This window comes from Nuphar pumila, chromosome 4 (genome assembly GCF_984573655.1).
Source record: "Nuphar pumila chromosome 4, dmNupPumi1.hap1.1, whole genome shotgun sequence".
In the NCBI taxonomy this organism is placed as follows: Eukaryota; Viridiplantae; Streptophyta; class Magnoliopsida; order Nymphaeales; family Nymphaeaceae; genus Nuphar; species Nuphar pumila.
Genome location: NC_143252.1, coordinates 1,126,343 through 1,147,126, shown reverse-complemented (window position 1 = coordinate 1,147,126; position 20,784 = coordinate 1,126,343). Strand labels below are relative to the sequence as shown.

The window sequence follows — 20,784 nt, the reverse complement described above, 5'->3', positions numbered from 1 at the left end:
ATTTACATTTCTTTAAATGTCGATCTATTTCTTTTCTTCCATTGTCCTGCAAATCTGAAATACTTTCAGAAAATATCCCTTTTAGCGTGAAAGTTGGTAGGTCACGCAACCTTTGTTTTTCCTCCTTCTCTCTCTGTTATTACCTTGTAAATCTGAAATACTTTCAGATTTATAATCTTTGCTTATCCTTCTTCCCTCACTGTCGCAAATCTAAAAGTGGCGACAGATCTGCCATCAGTTCTTTCTCCCATTTCTAAAGATCATTGACTGATTTAAGCCTCTTCTATTTCTCGCAGATCTGAAATCCCTTCAGATCTGCTATTCTATCTTTGTCCTTTGGCACTTTCAGCCCCATAAAGTCAAGTTCAATACTGTTGCCATTCTCAAATCCATTTCCTTCGACCTACTTATTTTCATTTATCTTAATTCTTTGTTAGCCTTTTATTCTATCAATGGATTCTTCAGGGAATTCAGGTCTCTTTTCCAGTTTCTTAGGGCAGTTAGTGTCAGAAAAGTTAACTACCAACAACTATTTGACTTGGAAGAGACAAATTGTCCCATTCATTCGGAGTCAAGATCTTTCAAGTCACTTGGATGGATCGACTCCAATGCCTCCAGAATTTATCACAATCGAAGCCAAAGAGGATGGAGGATTGCCAAATATTATTCGCAACCCTGTTTTTGTTGCTTGGATGAAGCGTGATCAGGCACTCGTCGCATACATCACCTCCACATTGTCACAAGAAGTCTTGATCTCCATTCCTGATGATTGCACCTCTAAGGTTTTGTGGGATGCTTTAGCTCAGACCTACTCTCAGATATCAAAGGCTAAAGTGTTGTTTCTTAAACGTGAATTTCAAATGTTAAAAAAGGGTGCAATGAGCATTATTGAATTCTTAAATCAAGTCAAAAGCATCACAGATCAATTAGCTATGGTTGGATATCCAGTCTCAGATAAAGAAAAGGTGCAGCAAACACTGAATGCCCTGGGATCAGAATATCATGTTCTTGTTACATCTTTATTATGCTTGCCTACGTTGCTCTCCTTTGAGGAATTACACGCCAAACTTTTTCAGTATGAGATGACACTGAAAAGCATGTCTGAAGCTTCAACAGGACAACCATCTACGCATGAGGTTCTTGCCACAGGGGTGATAGTTGATCGTGCACGAGAAGGACGTGGCAGAGGCAAGGGAAATCCAATCCAGGGTGGACGTGGGATTCTACCTACACCAAATTCTAATGTCAATTTTTCAAAGAATATTCCCACATGCTTTCAGTGCAGCAAGCGAGGTCATATCAAGGCCAACTACTGGTTCAACCCACAAAATCGGAATAGAATGCAAAACGCCAGAAATGTTGGTATATCAGAAACTGCAGGTACATTTCGAGTCAGTGAAGATGCTAAGGATCTCCTTCTATCTGCTATGGCCAACTTGAATCTGAAGCAAAATGATGATGGAATATGGTATGTTGACTCTGGGGCAGCAACCCATGTCACTGGTAATGCAGGTAAGTTCTCTACTCTGACTCCCTATTTTGGAAAATCTAATATTGTAACCGGAGATGGGACTCACCACCCTATTTCAAACATAGGCAATGTCGTCATTCCTTTGTCTAAGTCATCTATTCCTTTATCTGATGTTGTTCATGCACCAAATATAAAGAAAAATATTGTATCTGTTTCCAAGCTTGTTGATTCTACCAATTCTTTTGTGGAATTTACTCCTACTTCTGTCTTTGTCAAGGATCTTCAAACGAAGGAAATGTTCGCTAAAGGAGAGCGACGTGGAGACATGTATGTCTTTAATGAAGATCCAGCCTCCAGTGTCCTGAAGCCCCAGTCTGATCTCGTCTCCAAAAGTGTCCTAAGTACATCCAAGTGTAATAAGTCAGATATCTGGCATTCTCGTCTTGGTCATTGTAGTCAAGTCTTTATTGAAAAGTTAGTGCCAATGGTCTTCTTTCGGAGTCTACTTCACCTTCATTGAGGAATAAAATATGTCACAGTTGTCAGGTCTGCAAAAGTCATGTACTTAATTTTCATCAAATAAATAAAAGAGCTTCTATACCTTTTGAGATAATATGTTCAGATGTTTGGGGCCCAGCTCCTAATCCTTCCTCTTCTGGAAGTAAATATTATGTATCCTTTATTGACAATTTCTCTCGTTTTACCTGGATATTCTTTATGAAACACAAATCAGAGGTCTTTTATGAGTTCACATAGTTTTTTTGCTTGACATCTTGCAGAAAAAATCTTCTAAATCTGAAAATTTCCAAATTAAAAAGTTCTAAGAATATATCAAAATGAACTGTTTCTGGTGCTGGATGTAATAATTGGCCTTATTTAAAGGTTAAAAATATGATAACTACACGAACTCTAATGACTTATTATTCAGAATTTCAGTTCATGTTTCTTAAATTTCTTCTGCAAGAATCCATCAAGGATATCGTAGCAAATGATTGTCAACAATACAGTGTCAGCTTCCATTCAAAGTACCCCAAAAATCTCTCAGACAATTTAGGCTCATGCTGACAGCACCATGAGTATAGAACAACCAAGAGGTGATTGTTTTGTTGCATAACATAGAGGTCACAGTTGATCCTTCCATTAGTCTCATCTTTTTCATTGCTCATACTACTTCTATCCCAATAAACTACAGAGGTGCATAGATGATGCCTGATTCTCCAATTACTTGATTTAAGAAGAAATAAGGTTTCTTTTACTCAGTGTTGTGAAAAGCGTTGAGGCGTAGCGAGGCGCTCCGCCAAAATTTGAGGCGAGGCGTAAACCTCGAGGCGCAAAGCGTAAGCCTCAAAAAAAAAATTTATTAAAACTTAAAAAAAACTATAAAAATTATCTAAAATTATAAATAAATAAGAAATGCTTTATTGATGAAGCAACAACTGCTGTTTTTTTGTCCAAGTTTACTAATTCTTTCCTTTTTATTTTTGTTGTTTCTTTGGACCCTGAGTGGGTAAAGGGAAAGGGTCAGGGTCGTGTATTCTTGTTGATGCAAAACTGCTGTTGGTTGTACTTCAAGAAAGTTCGATTACTTAGATGAGCAAGACAGTGAAGTAGATGTGGTGTTTGTGTAAATATATTTGTGATCAATTGTGTGAATATCATTTCAAAGTCGCTAAGTTCTCTAATCTCAGATATTATACCCAAATGTGTCTTTCATGTTTTGGTCATCCTTGAAATTCTTCAAGGTAGCACTCAACTGGAGCTTTGTGTGTTGCATGGGTGGACTTAAGCCCCTCAAGTTGTAGCAATTACCTCCAGTAAGTTTCTAGCATTCCCTAACAAATCTGGCTACTTAGAAAATAAATATGAAACTTACCTATCAAGAAACTAACAAGAATCTGCAGAAATGAAGAAAAAAAATGATTAACCTAACTATATACTGCAGCACACACGTAAAGCTAATAATCAATAACTTCACCGTTGATCATGCTGAATGGACCTAACAGTGCAATCTGCTGATTTCGCAGGTCAGCGTATAGGAGAAAAATTATTTTCAATACTTATGCTGAATGTCAACGATCAACAGATCTAGACTCGCAGTGATCTGATCCACGCTGGTGCCGATATGCTACCGACCCAAAACAAGAAATAAAAAAATTTACGTTTTGTGCAGGGTGTTCAGATCTGAGCAAATCTACGAGTGTATATCAAATTGATTCATTGCAGACCACGACTGTATTAATTTTTTCGTTATGCATAGGGCTGCAGATCAGTGATGATCTGCAGCGTGATGTACACAGGTTGCTGACGCTCCATCGCACTAAATCAGAGTTTTTTTTTTACGAAGTGCTCACGCTGGCTTCATCTGGCCGATAATGCGAGGCAGATTGAGGACCAACTGCGCTCTCCCAAACTACTAGATCGACTGCTGCAGACCAGACAACTATGGTCTATGAATCACGCACATCTGCATGATTCGTAGATCAAGATTTTCTGACATAACATATATGGCTAAAAAAAAACAGGAATCTGCAGATCTTTTTGGGCGTACTGCGAGATCAAACACCATGCGTGACTGATACTTCGAGCCATTGTGCCACCGATAGAGGTCGACCATCACCACCCGAAGTCTGCCCACCCAACGAAAAACTTCTGGCTCCGCCACTGTGTGAGAGCCGAGAGAGTGCGACTGTTGTGAGAAAAAAAAACAGGCGTAAGAAAAAAATGAGGGTTTTCATCCTCATTAGAGTCGGGGCGTTTATTTAAGCCCTAACTTTTGGTCAAATAAGGGTTTTGACCCTCATTTGACCAAATGCATTGCTCGCCTCGAGGCGTGCGCCTCAAGGCCTATGAGGCGCACGCCTCGGGGGTTTTGCGCTTTACCCTTGCGCCTCAAGGCATAAAGCCCCTCGCCTTGAGGCGAGGCGCGCTTTTTGCGCCTTGAGGCGCGTTTTTAACAACACTGCTTTTACTATAGTAAACTTAAAAGGCGAAGCTTTACTGAAGTCATATGATGTAGCACCATAGAAAAAACATAAAGTTCATGAAGAATGGATGATGATGATATTCTTCAAAATGACAATGAGTAGATCAAATGAAGGAAGAAATTTGAGAATAACAGGCAGAACGTGTCATAAAAACGCATAATAGCAGCAAATATAGTAGAAATAATGCTTTATGGCTGGGTGGTTCTGATTTAATGAGGATGATTCTGCTAGCCAGCAACAACAGCAGTGATTACACGTGATCCATCACCTTTCCAAAAGCTTTGAAACAGGTTGTTTGTTTATCCTCATGAAAAATCGTTTGCGTCAAGAAAAGAAAAATCAGCCACTCTGCCCTGATGCTCATTGTCCATGGTCAAACCAACCTACACATTTGTCAAATTCTTGACTACAACATCAAATAGCACTTGATAGTAAATTCAGTCTGTCACACATATTACATAGTTATAAACTCATCAAGAATTTTGTCGTTGGCAAAGTGAATATGATGGGTATCAGAATACCTGGTAGTTTTATGCCCTCGATAAGTACCGAGGAGAAATGTCATAAACAGGTTAGCACAACTTTGCCACTAAATCTCAACTAGAAAGAAACGATTAAACCAATGCCATAGTGTCATACCACTCTGTGCAAGCCCAAATTGTTTCCCTTTGTGAATTAGCAGACAAATCCGCTCAAGAACCAACCAAATATAGAAAATCTCATCACAGGAGAAATATTAGAGCACCCATCATGCAAATTATATTGTATGTTTTTCCAGCATATACAACTTACAGTCATATAACTGCACAGAATCTTTAACGCAACTCAAGATAATATTACTCCAAGGATGTAACATAAACAAATGAAAACTCAAAACAAGTTAAGATTTAGGCAAGATGTACACACGACCAAAAAGAATGCTACAGCTTAGAACTATTAGAAATGAACAAACATGTAAAAAGTAGGCAAGTTCAATGGCTAGAAAGGTGTCAATTGCTTCCTAAACTAAAGGCGAGTAAATAGGTAAGTTCAATGGCTAGAAAGGTATTCATTGCTTCCTAGAGCAACGGGAAGTACCTTGATCTGCTTGAGTCACTTCCATTTGAATTTCGATAGAAGAGCGCCCAACCCAGGTGACAGCACCAGCAATTTTCAAGTCAGTATCAACGCGAATAGGCTTCTTCAAGACCATCCTGTCAACTGAAGCAGTGACCAATAAAAGAGGCCTTGTTGTATTGTCATCATCGGAGCAATGCTACACACACAAACACACAAATCCTTGTATTGGTATTGCTACAATCCAATCCTGAACTTTAATTCACACGGACATAATCTAAACCTTGACTAAAACATGCACGGAGGACAAAATGTGTCGACTAATTTGTTTGGACATCAGATATATTCCAATCAAAGAAATAAGCCTGAGCTGACCAGAGGAACAACTAGAAACGCATTATAGACACCACACAGAAAAAGAACTTCGGAGCAAGTATGGTAACACCTTGACTGCAATGGTTCCAGCAAGTGCATCCAGATCTTCAAGCAATTTCCCTAGTCGGACCTCATTCCAGGGGTCCCTGTACTGCTCCCTGAGAATATAGTCACTGGAGAACTTGTAAAGGATGCTAGTTCTGCTCTGGCACGGGGTCCTGGTTAGCAGTTCACTCTGAGGTGGTGCCCCATCTTTGGCGGGATCGAGAAGCCTCTCGAAGATGCTCGACCGGGCTTCCCACAGGGCGTTCGTCACAGGGGAATGATACATACCGGGCCACAAACTGAGCGGTTTTCTGATCGATGAACTAGCGTCTGTGGGGGGAGACTTCTCGTACGGAGAAGTGAAGGTGGAGAACACCGAGATGGTGCCGGAACTCGAAGGCGAAGAGCACGAATCCATTTCGGTATCTGGTTTTCCTGAAGGACTAGACAAAAGCCTTAGGCGGGTGTTAAGGAAACGAGGATTTGGTTGATTTTGGCCAAAATGGGATATCGTAAATTGTGCTTTTGATGGATTTTCAGGAGGCTCTAGAAAGATGGGAATGGGGGTTTGGATGATTCTCAATTTGGGGTTTGATGACACTCGGGATGGTATTGAAGACTCTAACGCAGTGCTTTTGTAAAGAAAGAGCGATTTTAGAGACGGAACAGGCTCGCTTTCAGGCGTTCCTTGAGTAGTTTCTGGTGGTTTTGACGGAGAGAAAGACGGTCCTTTTGAATACTGATGGTTGGGTGTTGGTGGTTTTGTGATTGGAGTTGAGCTTGGATGGTCTTAGGTAAGAAGGGACTCAGGGATTGCAGGAAGAGAGCAGTTTGGTGGGTGGCTCCATGTGGTGGCATGAAGGTGAGAGATTTATGAACCCGGTGGGAGAGGATGGAAGGGTGAAGGGTCATCAAAGAGAAATGAAGAGGGACATCAATGTCATTACAGGAAAAGACAGATTCTCTTAGTTGCACCAATTCATGATCCGTTGGACCTACCCAGCATTTTGGAGTGGAATCCCAACAGGCGCTCAAAATTTTCAGTTGACTAAAATTGTCATTTGCAAAGCTATTAACTACCTTTTTCTTTTTCCTTTTCTTTTTCTGTTCTCCTTTTAAAGTCCATATCTACTAATGACACTAACGTGTTTTGGGTTTATGGGTGGATTTGGACTCTTTTTTCCACCAAAATTCTCTTTTCTCCCGACTTTGAATCACATGAATCCAATCATACAAAATGATATAGCTGTATAACTACCATGTCAGTGTCAGTTAATGAAGTTTGCAGCATTTCCATTGGTATAGCTGTATAACTGGTAGCTGCCTAACCCCAGCTTGCCTTTCAAAAGAAAAAATTAAGAACGGAAAGCTGAAGTTGTGGTTTGGTGCTATAGTTGAATAACTGGTAGGTGTCTGCCTAACCCCAACTCTAACTCAAGTTTTTAGGTGTGAGCATACAAAATAAGGACCAAAATACTATTCAGGTCAACCCAAATCCGACTCAAGTAATATGCGGACAAAGTTTGGGTTATATATAACTTTTGCCGGATATCTGGCTCGACCCTATTTGACTCAAGTATTTTATATATTTTTTAGTGAAATAAGCTCCTGAAATTATATGGATCTAGGTTTAGGATTTTATTTCCCTGCAAAACCTGAACCCAAACACGAATCGGGCAAGGCAGGTGGTTCAGGTACACCGTGATAATTGACAGCTTGATCTAGAAGTGTCGTTCGGGGGCGAGTATGACTCTGAGATCACATTAGCCAATTACCGTTTTACTGGATTCTGTAAACCCCTGTACATCCTATTTGACCCATTACCTATATATTGGAACCAGAGAGAGAGAGTGAGAGCAATAAATTTGCATCTGACAAAGGCCGGTAGATGTCTCGTACTTTGGTACGTCCTGTCCAGCTCTAGTTCTGTATCTGATTATGCTATAGTGTGAAGATTTAGCTACTTCCAACCAAAATACAAACAAAATGTCTGATTTAAGGTTAGCTAAAGCTGTAGAATATTGATTCCAGCAGTCAACTGAATCTTTCATTAGGGATGGCAATGGACAGGCGGGGTGGGGGAAAAGGTCTCCACCCTGCCCCGTCTCAAAACCCTAACCTCCATCCCTGCATGGGGATGGATTTTAACCTCCACCCTCTCCTCCATCCCTGTTTCATGTCCTCCATTCCCTGTCCAAACAGGGGCGAGTCGGGGTGGGGCCCCATTTTCCCTCGGTCTATTGTCATCCCTTAAAAGGATTGGGGATGGGTTGGGGGCAAGGCGGGATCGGGATGAGGACGGGGCAAGGCAGGGGTTAGCGTAAGTCCATCTCCACATGTGGATGGATTTTAACCCTCATCCCCGCTTTCATCCATGTTTCATGCCCTTCATCCCCGGTCCAAAACGGGGCAAGGCGGGGTGGGGCTACATTTTCCACCGGTCCACCGCCATCCCAAATATCTATGTAGCCGTCCAGAAATATTCACTTTGAAATGTGTCATTTACTAAAGGAACTTGGTCTCTTGGTGTTTTCTTAAAATGTACGTGGAAGATTCCTCCTTTTCTGTGGTCAGATCAGAGGCAGCTCTGACCATTTACCGTTAGAGCTGCCCTTGGATTTCATCCATGTGATGAACGGTAGTGAAAAGGCTTAGATATGTCCCACAAAATTTTTGGGAGCGATTCATATTTTACAAGAACAGGCATATGCAATGCAAAGAATGAACGGTTAAACAAAAAGCAAAATGTCGGTCTCTCAATTGTTCATCGCATGGATGAATGGCATCTAAGGTAGTTGTAACAGTCGATCGAACCTATTTCTCAAAGAACTCAATGTTGATTGATTGATAATTATTAAGATCTGAAACATAAATCAAGTTTAAAGTCGTCGTGCACATGCAAATATATGTTTTGTAAGTATGCAAAGTTATCCAATAGATATCTTGTCATATTCAAATAAAGGATACGACAATTCGTCGGTCTCCAAGCATCCACGAACTCCGTCTTGCATTCCTTTAGTTTTGACCATTTGGTGTCAATAATTAATGTTTACTAATTAGTTTTTATTAGTCGGTAGAAAAATATCAGAAACCTTGCTTTTAAAACTCACCGAGAAATAAGAGGTAAGGTAAATGGTTTTTGACATTTCACTTCCATATGTTGTGTCCTTTTTGTGAGCCGCTTCGAGTCTTTTTATGAATCTTGCTATGTGATACATTCTTGTTAGATTCAAATGAGTGTACATACAAACGTAACAAATGAACAAATAAATGAATGGGCAAACATAACATTTAAGACACTTGTCAATAAAGTTACTTTATAAAATTCATGTTCTTTTGATTCTGGTGGCCCTTTACTTTCTATGTCAATAACATGTTTTCATAACCAATTGAAAAATGAATATAAATACATACATAAAATTATATCACTGGCTATTTAGACACATGACTCAGGACATTGATTATACATCAAGCAACATAGTGGCTTGGGGGTGAGGATGGGAGTTTGGATCTCTTTATGTTGTCATGTTTCTCTTTATGTTTGTAAGTGTTCATCATAAAATACCTAAGATATATATAAAAGGCATACAACATTAGAGTAGTTCATTCAAAACTTCTAGATAAATATAAAGAAACAAAGAAGCAATTCATTAAACAACTTTTAACAAATATACATTTTACAAAGCATATAACAAACTATAAAAAAAACCAAAACATAGCAACCACTAAACAGTAACTCTGGTGACAAGTATTAAATAAAACATATAAAACTGACAAAAATCATTCACAACAATAACTAAACACAAATACTCATGAGGCTATTAAATATTCATATCTACAAACAAAATAAAAAGTTTTGAATAAAATAACATAAATACGAAAGGGTCAATGAAACTCACCTTTTGACCTAACATGAAAACTTGATGCAATGTGAAGGATACCACAACCTCGTCGAAATACAACAAAAACTCATGAAAATCGCAGCAAGAAAAAAGTGAAAATGTTGAGGGCTTCTAGAGTAAAAGGAGTTAGGATTCTTTCAAAAAATAAATGAAAAATATAAAATAAATAAAAATGACTATATATGATTCAATGAGCATGCAAATTTCATGAAACTTTGCAACATATTATATGTGCAGATCACAACTTATTTGCGGATTTCCTTGAAAATCAATTACTCAAACAATATACGGCAGCCCTATGTGAACCTTGAACTATATATGCGAATTTAGTGTAATATTTGCAAAGTTTTTATGTTTCAGTTACTAAAAGTTCACATATTTGATCATGAGATCTTCGTACAATATATACAAATTTAGTAAAATATTTGTGAAGCTTCTATAAGTTTCAGTTACTGGTAGTTCGCATATTTGGTCATGCAAACTTCACGAGGACTACAAAAAAAATACAAATTTACATTTAAGTGAGTGTTTGTGATAGCTGACAAGCAGACTGATATATTGTGTGAACCTCAAGAGGTCCATTGTGCGAAGGTGAAAATAGACCTTTTGAAGCTGAACATTTGTGATTTTGAACATAGGGTGGATTTTCAAAATTTGTTGGGTTTTTCAAAAAATGCATCATTTTTGTCATAGAATATGATCATTTTGATCTACATTGTCTGTACAATTTCTTAATCTCTTCCATCTTATAAGCATAGATCCACTAACAAAGTAATTTCTTGTTGGTCAGTTTGTGTAAACACCCCAAATTTTTCAGGTCTATACTAGACATTCCTTTTTCCCAGATGTCAAACCCTGCAGGGCAGTGTCGAGTCTCACCCCTAGGTTTATCCTAGTCTAGAGGTCAGTTTACTCCCATTTTGATAATAAAATTACCATTTTGCCCCCAAGTCATACTTAGCCTTTTCAGTTGTCAGACTTAGCCAAGCTTATTCTAAATTCAGAAGAGTTAGAATGTCATTTAGAATAAGGGACAATCCTGGGAGCATAAGAGCGATAGGACTATCTATTGGGATCTATCCAAAATTGAGAAGATTTCAAAAAAAAAAATGCAAAATCTCCATCATGATCACCGAGGGCTTTTTGAAGCAACAACTTTTTCCAAAAATCAACCTTGGGGTTCAATCTCCTTTTACAAAATCTGGTTTTGAACCGGTCTTTTCGAAATTAACCTTCGGGTTGATCTCCTTTTACAAAAGTTGGTTTTGAACCGGTCTTTTCAAAATCAACCCTCGTGTTGATCTCCTTTTACAAAAGCTAGTTTTGAACCGGTCTTTTCAAAATCAACCCTCGTGTTGATCTCCTGTTTACCAAGACTAGTTTCAAATCAACCTTTTTCAAAAATCAACCTTTGGGTTGAGTCTCCTTTCAAAGTTATTTTTGTCGGTCCTCTCAAACTCAACCCTCGGGTTGAGTCTCCTTTCAAAACTATTTTCGCTGGTCATTTCAAAATCCTCCCTGGGCTAAAATCTCCATCAAAATCCAGCTTTGTGCTGGAATTTCCTTCCAAATCTAGCTTCGTGGTGGACTTTCCTTCCAAATCCGGCTTTGTGTTGGGCTTTCCTTCCAAATCCAACTTCGTACTAGACTTTCCTTCCAAAATCCAGCTTTGTACTGGACTTTCCTTCCAATTCCAGCTTTGTGTTGGACTTTCCTTCCAAATCCGGCTTCGTGTTGGACTTTTCTTCCAAATTCAATTTTGTGTTGAACTTTCCTTCCCATTCCAGCTTTGTACTGGACTTTCTTTCCAATTCCAGCTTTATGCTGGACTTTCCTTCCAATTCCAACCTTGAGCTAGACTTTCTTTCAAAATCCAGCTTCTGAGTTGGACTAACTTTCGACTCAAATTTTCTTTCAAATACAACTTCCGAGTTGAAATTTCTTTCAAAACCTGACTTTCGAGTTGACCTAACTTCCTTCAAAAAACCCTGTTAAGGTTTTCATCAAATTCGATGTCAAGTAATTCTTCCACCAAGAATTCGAGGATATTTTTTCCAATTTCCTACCAAAGCTATTTGTTGATCTCAAAATTTCATTGCACAAAAAAATCACCTCAAATTACCTCTTGTATTCCTTTCAAAAGGGTGAAGCTCTTTGCGAAAAACAACAAAATTCAAATTTTTTCCTGTTGGTCAACCAAATGGATGAAAGAAAAAATCCCTGATATGACCGCAAAGTAGCATTCAATGATTTTAAAAAGCCAAAAATGAATTGATATTGTTCATAGTTATAGTGCATTTCAAAGATAATTCTTCTGGCAATAAGACAGTGGCAATATTCTGAGCGATAAAAAATCCACTCAATTTTCTCAATAATGCAAGCATAATTGATTATCCGCAAAAGAGATCTCTCTTGAAGATCGATAGGCGAGTTAGACCCCTGGGGACAAAGAAGATTTGGATCATCTCCAAGTTGAAGGAGCATGTCACGGATCCTTCCAGAGCAAAGTTCAAATCATTGCCAAGTTGAAGGCTGATGCGATGAACCTCCCAACAAACCTTAAAAGATATTTGATTGTCATCAAGAGATTTTAATCAAAGAGACAATATCATCAGTGCAATTCCTGAAACAAAGAAGGCTCAGACCACCTCCACGTTGAAGGTGCGCGTGATGTACCATTTCAAAGAAAATCAGATCGCCTTCAAGTTGAAGAAGTGTGTGACATACCCTTCCAGAGAAAATCAGAACATCTCCGAGATGAAGGATTTGATGTGATGAACTTCTCACCAAAACTCAAGAAAGCTCAATTTCTATGTCTCAAAAAGAGTGCAAAAAGATTATCATGGGAAAATCCCAGATATCAAACTGCCAAAATTGCTAGAAATCTTTACTTATGCAAAATTCTTTCACCAATGTTTTTTCATCATTTAATTTTATAAAACTGAGAATAATTCATCTTTTTCATATTTAGGAAATTGATAGCTTCCTTGAAGAAACTCAACAGTAACAAAATTTGAATTTGATATTCGAAATCATGGAGTTAACCTTGTTTAAGGAAATACTCTGTGTAAAAGAGGGAATATCTTTTGCACATATGTGCACATTTTCAACATTTGAATTAGCTACAGTTTTACCTTATTGGCAAAATTTTCTGACTATCCTGACGTCAAATAAGAACTTGATTTCCTTTTGATACATCTTGGTGTTGCCTTTTCATTCTTTCGCATAGTCGAAAGAGTTACCTTTTCGTCTTTCATAGAGTCACCCTGTTCATCTTTTGCGTTGTCGAAATAATCGCCCTGCTCCTTTTTGAAAGGATCGCCTTATTCAACTTTTGTGTTATCGAGATAATTGTTTGCTCCTCTTCAAAAGGATCACCTAATTCGTCTTTCACGTTATCAAAAGAATCGTCTGCTTCTTTTCAAAAGGATCACTTCATCTTTCATGTTGTCAAAAGAATCATGTGCTTCTCTTCGAAGGGATCATCTTATTTGTCTTTCACGTTATCAATAGAATCACCTGCTCCTCTTTGAAAGGATTGTCTCATTTGTCTTTCGCGTTGTCGAGAGAATCACCTAGTCATTTTCGAAAAGATAACCTTAATCGTCGTTTGTGTTGTTGAGAGAATCACCTGCTCTTCTTCAAAATGATCGCCTTATTCGTCTTTCACGTTGTCAAAAGAATCACCTAGCTACTCCTTTTCAAAAGGATCACCTTATTCGTCTTTCGTGTTGTCGAGGCAATCACCCTGCTCCTCTTCGAAAAGATTGCCATATTTGTCTTTTGCGTTGTCGAGAGAATCACCCTGATCCTCTTCAAAAGGATTGTCTTATTCATCTTTGGCATTGTTGAGAGAATCACCTGCTTCTCTTCGAAATGATTGCCTTATTTGTCTTTTGCATTGTCGAGAGAATCACCTGCTCCTCTTCGAAATGATTGCCTTATTCGTCTTTCACGTTGTCGAAAGAATCACCCAGATACTCTCCGAAAGGATCGCCTTATTCATCTTATGCATGGTCGAAAGAATCACCCTTGCTCCTCTTTGAGAGAGATGCCTTATTCATCTGTTCAAACAGATAATTTTTTGCCTTCTACTTCTTCAAAAGAATTGCCTTATTCATCTTCCAAGTTGCCTCCTGCTATCTCACTTTTCTTACCTTTTTGTAGCTCCTCTCGGATTCTTTATGCAAAATCTGAAAGTCCCATCATTGTTTCTTCATTCAAAGATTCTGTATTTTTCATTCCCGTTCAGGTAAAGGTTAAACCTGAGCCTCATTCTGACGAGGTATTTTTCGTTCCCATTTAGATAATGGTTATACCTGAGCCTCATTCTGACGAGGTGCATTTTCGTCCCATCCAGGTTAAGGGCTAAAACATGAATTTTCTGCAAATAGATTATTTCAAAAACTTATTTTGTCTCAATCACGAGACTTCTCTTCTATCAATCTTTCTTTTCCAAGCTTTAGGAAATTTCATCTTCTCACTTCGTGATGATCATTTTTTACAAATCAATCCTCTCATACCCACTCAGATTTTTCTAACTGGGACATTTTTATTTTTGAAATTTGGTGTGTTTTTCTTTGCTAGTAAGCTTGGGCATTTGTAAACATCCCAAAATTTTCAGGTATATACCAGACATTCCTTTTTCCCAGATGTCAAACCCTGCAGAACAGTGTCGAGTCTCACTCCTTGGTTTATCCAAGTCTAGAGGTCAGTTTACCCCGTTTTGACAATAAAATTATCATTTTGCCCCCAAGCCATCCTTAGTCTTTCAACTGTCAGACTTAGCCAAGCTCATTCTAAATTCAGAAGAGTTAGAATATCAGTCATTTCTAACTCCATTAAGCTCACGATGAACAGTGTCAGTCCATTTCAGCTAAATTTAGTTCATTTCAGGCGAAATGACCTTATGTTAGCTCAAATTTCAACCAAATTGTCCCCGAGTCAGTCAAACCCAATAGATGCCATCCCCGAGAGACTGATCTAAGTTCACCGAGAGTTCGAGTAGCTCAGCTCCAATTCAAAGTCACTTTTTGCATACTCAAACCTGCATTTCAGTTTATTTTAGCTAGTCTAAGCTCAATTCAGTCCAAATTGAGCTGATTCCAGTCGATTAAGCTAATGTTCTGGCTCCGAATTTAGTTTATCTGAGTATAACTAACTTCAAATTTAGTTCATTCCGATCACATCCAGCTCAAATTAGTTCAGACCAGTTCTGTACCGTGTTTCTACCTCGGCAGGGCGAAAACAAAAAAATATAAATTTCTTCAGGTTACTGTTTCTGACATTTTTTTGAACTCAGACAAGTCCTAATTCAGACTCGGATCAATTCCTTCATCCAATATCTTATCAATATCCGAGATCTGATCCACTTTAATTTGGATATTGGATCAAATGCTAGATATGATATATAATTTCTTCCCAAACCTGGATTTTTCATCTGATTCATTCAGAAATTCATATCCATAGTGTAAAATCCGTGAAATTTATGAAATCCTAAATGAATAAAGTGAAGCATTTATGTGAAATAGTGAGATTTTATGCTAAGCAATACAATTTTTGATGATTTGAGGTTTATAGAACGAAACCGGTAACAAACCCTCAAAAGTGGTATTTGGATCTGGATCTTGGCTGGATCCAATAATTCGACCCGATTCACGGGACCCAATGGTAGATTCAATGGTTTCGGGATAATAGCGTGAGATCCGAAACACATTTAAGGTAAGAGAGGGCAAGTTTAGAACAAACAGGAGAAAAATCCACGTGAAAACAGAAGAAATCCATCAACGAGGAAAAATATCCCAATATGACATAAATAGAATTTGCTTACAAAAGTAAACAACAAGTGATGACGTAGTGTAGTGGTAGGACACACAGTTGTGTGGAGCCACAACTCAAATTCAAAACCCATGGTGGGCCCATGTAGAAGTGAAAAGCATTATTTTTTTTATGAAATCCGGAACGAAACTAAAAGGGTTATATAAAATTTAATTCACACCCTTTGTAACAAAAAACAACATAGCACAAGTAGTGGGGCTCGTTACCCCTTAGGTTGAAGACCCCGATTCAAAACCCCCTGTGCATGAATTTTTTCTTTTTGCACAAAAAGAGGATGATGGGGATTTTAAAAATAAATAAATAGATAATATATATAAGAATGGTAAAAATGTGGGTGTTGGGTTAAGCCTACATTTTGGCTACTTTTTCCCCTTTTCCAAAAAATAAGGGAAATCCCATGTGACATGGAAAAGGGGTACCCATAAAGTAAACTGAAAATGGAAGTTAGAGAGATTCTAGTCATGGGAGAAAGAGGGCAATTGTGGAAGCATGACCACCCACAAAAAAAAATCATGGATGTTGGTGGGGCTTGAAAGTTTGAAAAAAATTATAACTCCCCTAATTAAGAGGAGTCATATGAGGGGCTCAAGAATAAAAAAAACATGCAACCACTCTAGACGTCTCTCTCTCTCTCTCTCTCTCTCTCTCTCTCTCTCTCTCTCTCTCTCTCTCTCTCTCTCTCTCTCTCTTCCACCGTGAGTGTGGACCTTCATTGCTGAACGTGTGAACATCCATTATCGACGTGGTGTGTCGCTCCAACAAAGGAACGAGATTTCAGCCGTGCCGTCGCGAGACTCCAACGAGGTAAGGAGCGTTGTCTTTGTATGTAGGGTTCGGGGTCCTGTAGCAAAACCATGTTGCAACACCATTGAAATCAAGTAAATAGCACCATCTACATGTGCGGGCATTGGGGTTTCGGGGTCCATTCATGTATGGATTCCACCTTTCATTTTTTTATATAGTGATACTGAACGTTCAGCCATTGGCTACGTCATGGTGGACGCAAGGCCACCATGACGTTTCTTCAAGCAAACACATCGTCCAGTGCTGGACTGTGAACACCCCCTACAATGTACATGGTGGTTGTATGAGGTGTGTTCCACTTTAAAAAAAAATGATGAGATCGTTGGATTTTAAGTAGAGGTTTTGGCTTTGATGACCTTGTCAAAGTGTTGCTACTAAATTTATTCCACCGTGCCATGGCCAGAATTAAGATAGGAAATATGTAGTAACTAGAGATTTATTTGCTACTTGTGATTTCATGGTGTATTCTGAAATAGGGAAATGAAAATTGAGAAAAACTGGAAACCGTGTATTGTATGCCTCATTTGCTTATAAGGTGTTACAAATGTTGAACACAGTACTTGACATAGTATATCATTGCTTACTTTAGGTTTTATATCAGACGTGAAGAACTCAAATAAAGAATACTTAGGTGTATGCCGACTGTGGTGTTGCACACCCTTATTAACAAGCAGCAGCATTTGAAAAGGGAGACTCATAACGACATGTACAATGATTTATTAAAATAGAAAATGATGAGGCTCTGCTGAGCCGACCCATCGCTGAGTACTTGTTTGCAAGGTCTATGCGGACCTTATTGTCGACGGATCTTAATCCGATCTAGTGGGTTCGGTTGCTTCTTGGATGCAATATTGATTTATTTTTCTGATTTAAAGCTAATGTGTGTGCTAGTTGGCATGATACCTGTTGTTAACTCATGTTATAACGTTAGGCCTGCTCTTTCACGCATGTAGCTTCATGTGACTATAGGTCAATTCAAGCTGAAATATATTAATCCAGTGAATTGCATGATATTGGATGGTGTTCTCATGTTTAATACCATGATTCCAGCGTCTAGAAAAGGGGGACATATCCATTTGATGTTGAACATAATTCAAAAGACTGAACTAGCTCTTGTTTTGCTTAACAAAGACACTTCGTAGGATACAAAAAGAAATGGATGGAGTTCATTTGTTGTGGATAAAATATATAGTTCAACGTCTGGATGCTTTAATGCTTCTATTGGTTTAAAATAAAGTAGATATGCAACCATGACTTAAGGTTAACACAACATGTAAAGCTACTTCTTATTTCTTATTCTGGAAAATTAATATTGGATGGTTAGTTAGCTGAGTTTCTACTGTATATTGCCAACACTGTGGTTAAATAGTATTAGCACACATATGAATAGCAAGGTGACACACAACCGGTTGAAAGGGGTTGAACATCAACACACACATGTTATTATAACATAGTATGCTTCTTATAAAAAAAATATTTAATTTTTGATGGCACCCAACATTTGGTTGGTTTCGATTGGTTGTGGGAGAGGCTCGGTTGGGGACCTGATTTGGTCCCAACCAGTGGCTAGGCCACTCCTGCCTAACCGGGTTGGGCCAGGGGTCTTGTGACGTTACCATCTTCAGTTGCGGACTGGAGGAGCCGACATTGCTTACTACCTAGGAGTGACACTCGACTGGAGCAAAACCGTAGGTTACCTCTCCTTGGTGACCGCAACAGTGCAAGCCTTTGGGTATTATTGGGGTGACCTTTCGGGGTCTGCCATAATTGCGGGACCCGATGGTGACAGAGCACCATTGACTCGGATGCTAGCTAGATCCTACATACGTAGGCGTAACAGACGGGACCAATGGGCCCCATTTCTTGTAAGACAGTTTGCGACAAGACGAGCACTACTATAACAACTTGTTTCAATAAAAGTAATGAGAGGCTATTGTACCAAGGACTTGGGTAGTCGCCATGACGCGATGAGTTGCGATGACCATAACTGAAGAATACTCTAGAAAAGAATGTATAAAACAAATAAATTATGCCACAAAGTTGGCATAGTTCATGGGGTACAAATGCCTACACCCTAGCTCTTAACTTAAAAAAAAAATGATGATTGTGAACTCTGAGTCGAGCCATGTTTCAAGAAATGCTATCTTGATGGTGCTCATGGCGCCTTGACAAAAAAAAAAAGTTCATACAATGTGTGTGAACCCCAAGGCGGGTTCAGGATTTTGAGAATCCTCTGTGGTGCGATGACTCGCACGGGAAAGTAATAGAGAAATCAAATATGAGGCTCTGGGTATACCTGAAAGAAGGTATATGTTACCGGACCCCTCGTAGTACGATAGCTCATACTTGGTTATAAAGAAAATGTAAAATGAAATATAAAACATAAAACCTTTGAGACTCTAGGTATACCTGAAAGAGGGTATATGTTACCGGATTCTTCGGGCTCTGGGTACACCTGAAAGAATGTATATGTTATTGGACCCATGGTCTACCTTGGAGAGGGTAGGTAGTACAAGCTTCGTGGACATTCTTATTTTCGTGAGAGTTAGGCGTCTCACCAGGTCCTCAGTCCACGAAGTTAGGGGACCAAGACTAGCAATGCATCCTAGGTGGTAGATCCAAGTCTTCTGCAGAAGTACATGGTGCATCCTAATACTTGTTCTAGCCATTGGGGAGTTCTCTCTCGGTCATTGACTGTCTCCTTTGGATATCCATACAGCTAGTCATACGGGTTATTAAACAATAGACCCCCGTATGGTCTCAGTCCGCTATGAGGTCTATGCCTGTGCGTACCCACAGGGTAAGAGTAAAATAAACATTAAATAATTTAAGTCTATTGAAAGACTCATTTCTAAAGAATTATGGACTATTGATATGACATTTATAGAACTTGTGGAACTACAACTTATGCTAATGTGAATAAATGTACTTTTAATTTAGTTATCATGAATTATAAGGCATAAGCATTTCCTTAGAATGATGTAAATTTCCATACTAGTTATATCTGTAGATGTTGCACATATTTGTACACAGGACACTGAGCACCACATATAAATATAATGCTTCTTACGCAGATAGGGGAGTCTGACCCTTCTGCTTTAATTGTTTTCAGGTAACAACTAAATCAGAGCATCAGGGTGTCGTTATGGAAATAGCCAAGAGATCTCATTTATTTCAGTATTTTATGTTGGAACTCTGATTAGTAGATTTACATTTCTGTTATAAGATGTAGCTAATGACATTAATGTTTTAATTAATGAATGATATGCTTTTTGGTACTTCTCTGTTTTACCCTGTAATGCACCCGACTTGTGTTTTCGCACTTCCGCTATTTCAAAAAAAAAAATTTACTCTAAAATTTTTACTATAAAAAGTTGGGGCGTTACACATAGTCCAATTTAGCCTTCGAAACCTGGAATATCTCATCAGATATCCTGGATCCAATTAAACCATTTTAGATCCATTTTAGTCTGAATCCACCTTCTTATCCGTTCAGAAGTTCAATTCGATCAATTTCTAAACTCATATTAATCTAACACCTGAAATTCAATCTCACTTCTTGGTTTTTTTATTCAAATCATGATCCAATTTCATTATATAAACTAGATCCAAATCCAAAATCCCAATTTCATTTATGAATTTGGGGGTTTTCCATTTTCAATTCTCTAGAAATCCATACTTAGGGTTCGATTCCCATTTCAAACTAATTTCCTTCAAATCAAGATCCAAATCCAATCTTTTTCAAAACTTCAGATTTAGATCCTTTTCAAAACTCATTTTTTTTTCTAATTTCAAAATCAATTCTTGAATTTCAAATTCAAATCCACCATTTTGCAAAATTCCTATGAAAAATACCCTGGATCCGGTTCAAAATTTAATTTGGATTTCAAAATATCAAAATAGATTCAGATCCAGTTTCAAAATCCATTTTTTATTCAAAATCAATTTCCGGATTTCAAATTCAAAATCAAAATCCAATTTTTATCCCCAATTTCAAAACAATTATTGAAATTTCAGAAACCAAAATCAATGTTTTGCAAAAATTCTCAAAATTCAATCTCGATCCGGTTTTTGCCGAATTTGGATTTCGTAAATCAAGATTGGATTTTTGAAACCCAATTATTTCCTAATTCCCTTTTTTATTTCTTATATTTTATTTCCCTTTTTACCTTAATTTTAAAATAAAAAATAAAAAAATATTATTTTCAAAGAGGGGCGCCACTTGGTATTTCAAAATCAAAATAAAATTCATTTTTTTAACAAACCTTCTTGATTTTAAAAACCCACATGAGCATCACCTACAAGATGA

General features: G+C 38.2%; 1 protein-coding gene across 1 annotated transcript in view; it reads right to left on the bottom strand.

Annotated features, from left to right (window-relative positions):
- Positions 1-6,812, bottom strand: part of LOC149839010 (Thioesterase/thiol ester dehydrase-isomerase superfamily protein) — a 56,939-nt gene extending 50,127 nt beyond the window's left edge. Inside the window, exons 1-2 of the mRNA XM_090002219.1 lie at positions 5,957-6,812; positions 5,533-5,710 (exon numbers count right to left, since the gene is read on the bottom strand). Coding sequence (XP_089858345.1) covers positions 5,533-5,710; positions 5,957-6,349 — 571 coding nt within the window. The 5' untranslated portion in view covers positions 6,350-6,812. The remainder of the gene's footprint in view (positions 1-5,532; positions 5,711-5,956) is intronic.
- Between the last annotated feature and the right edge of the window lie 13,972 nt (positions 6,813-20,784).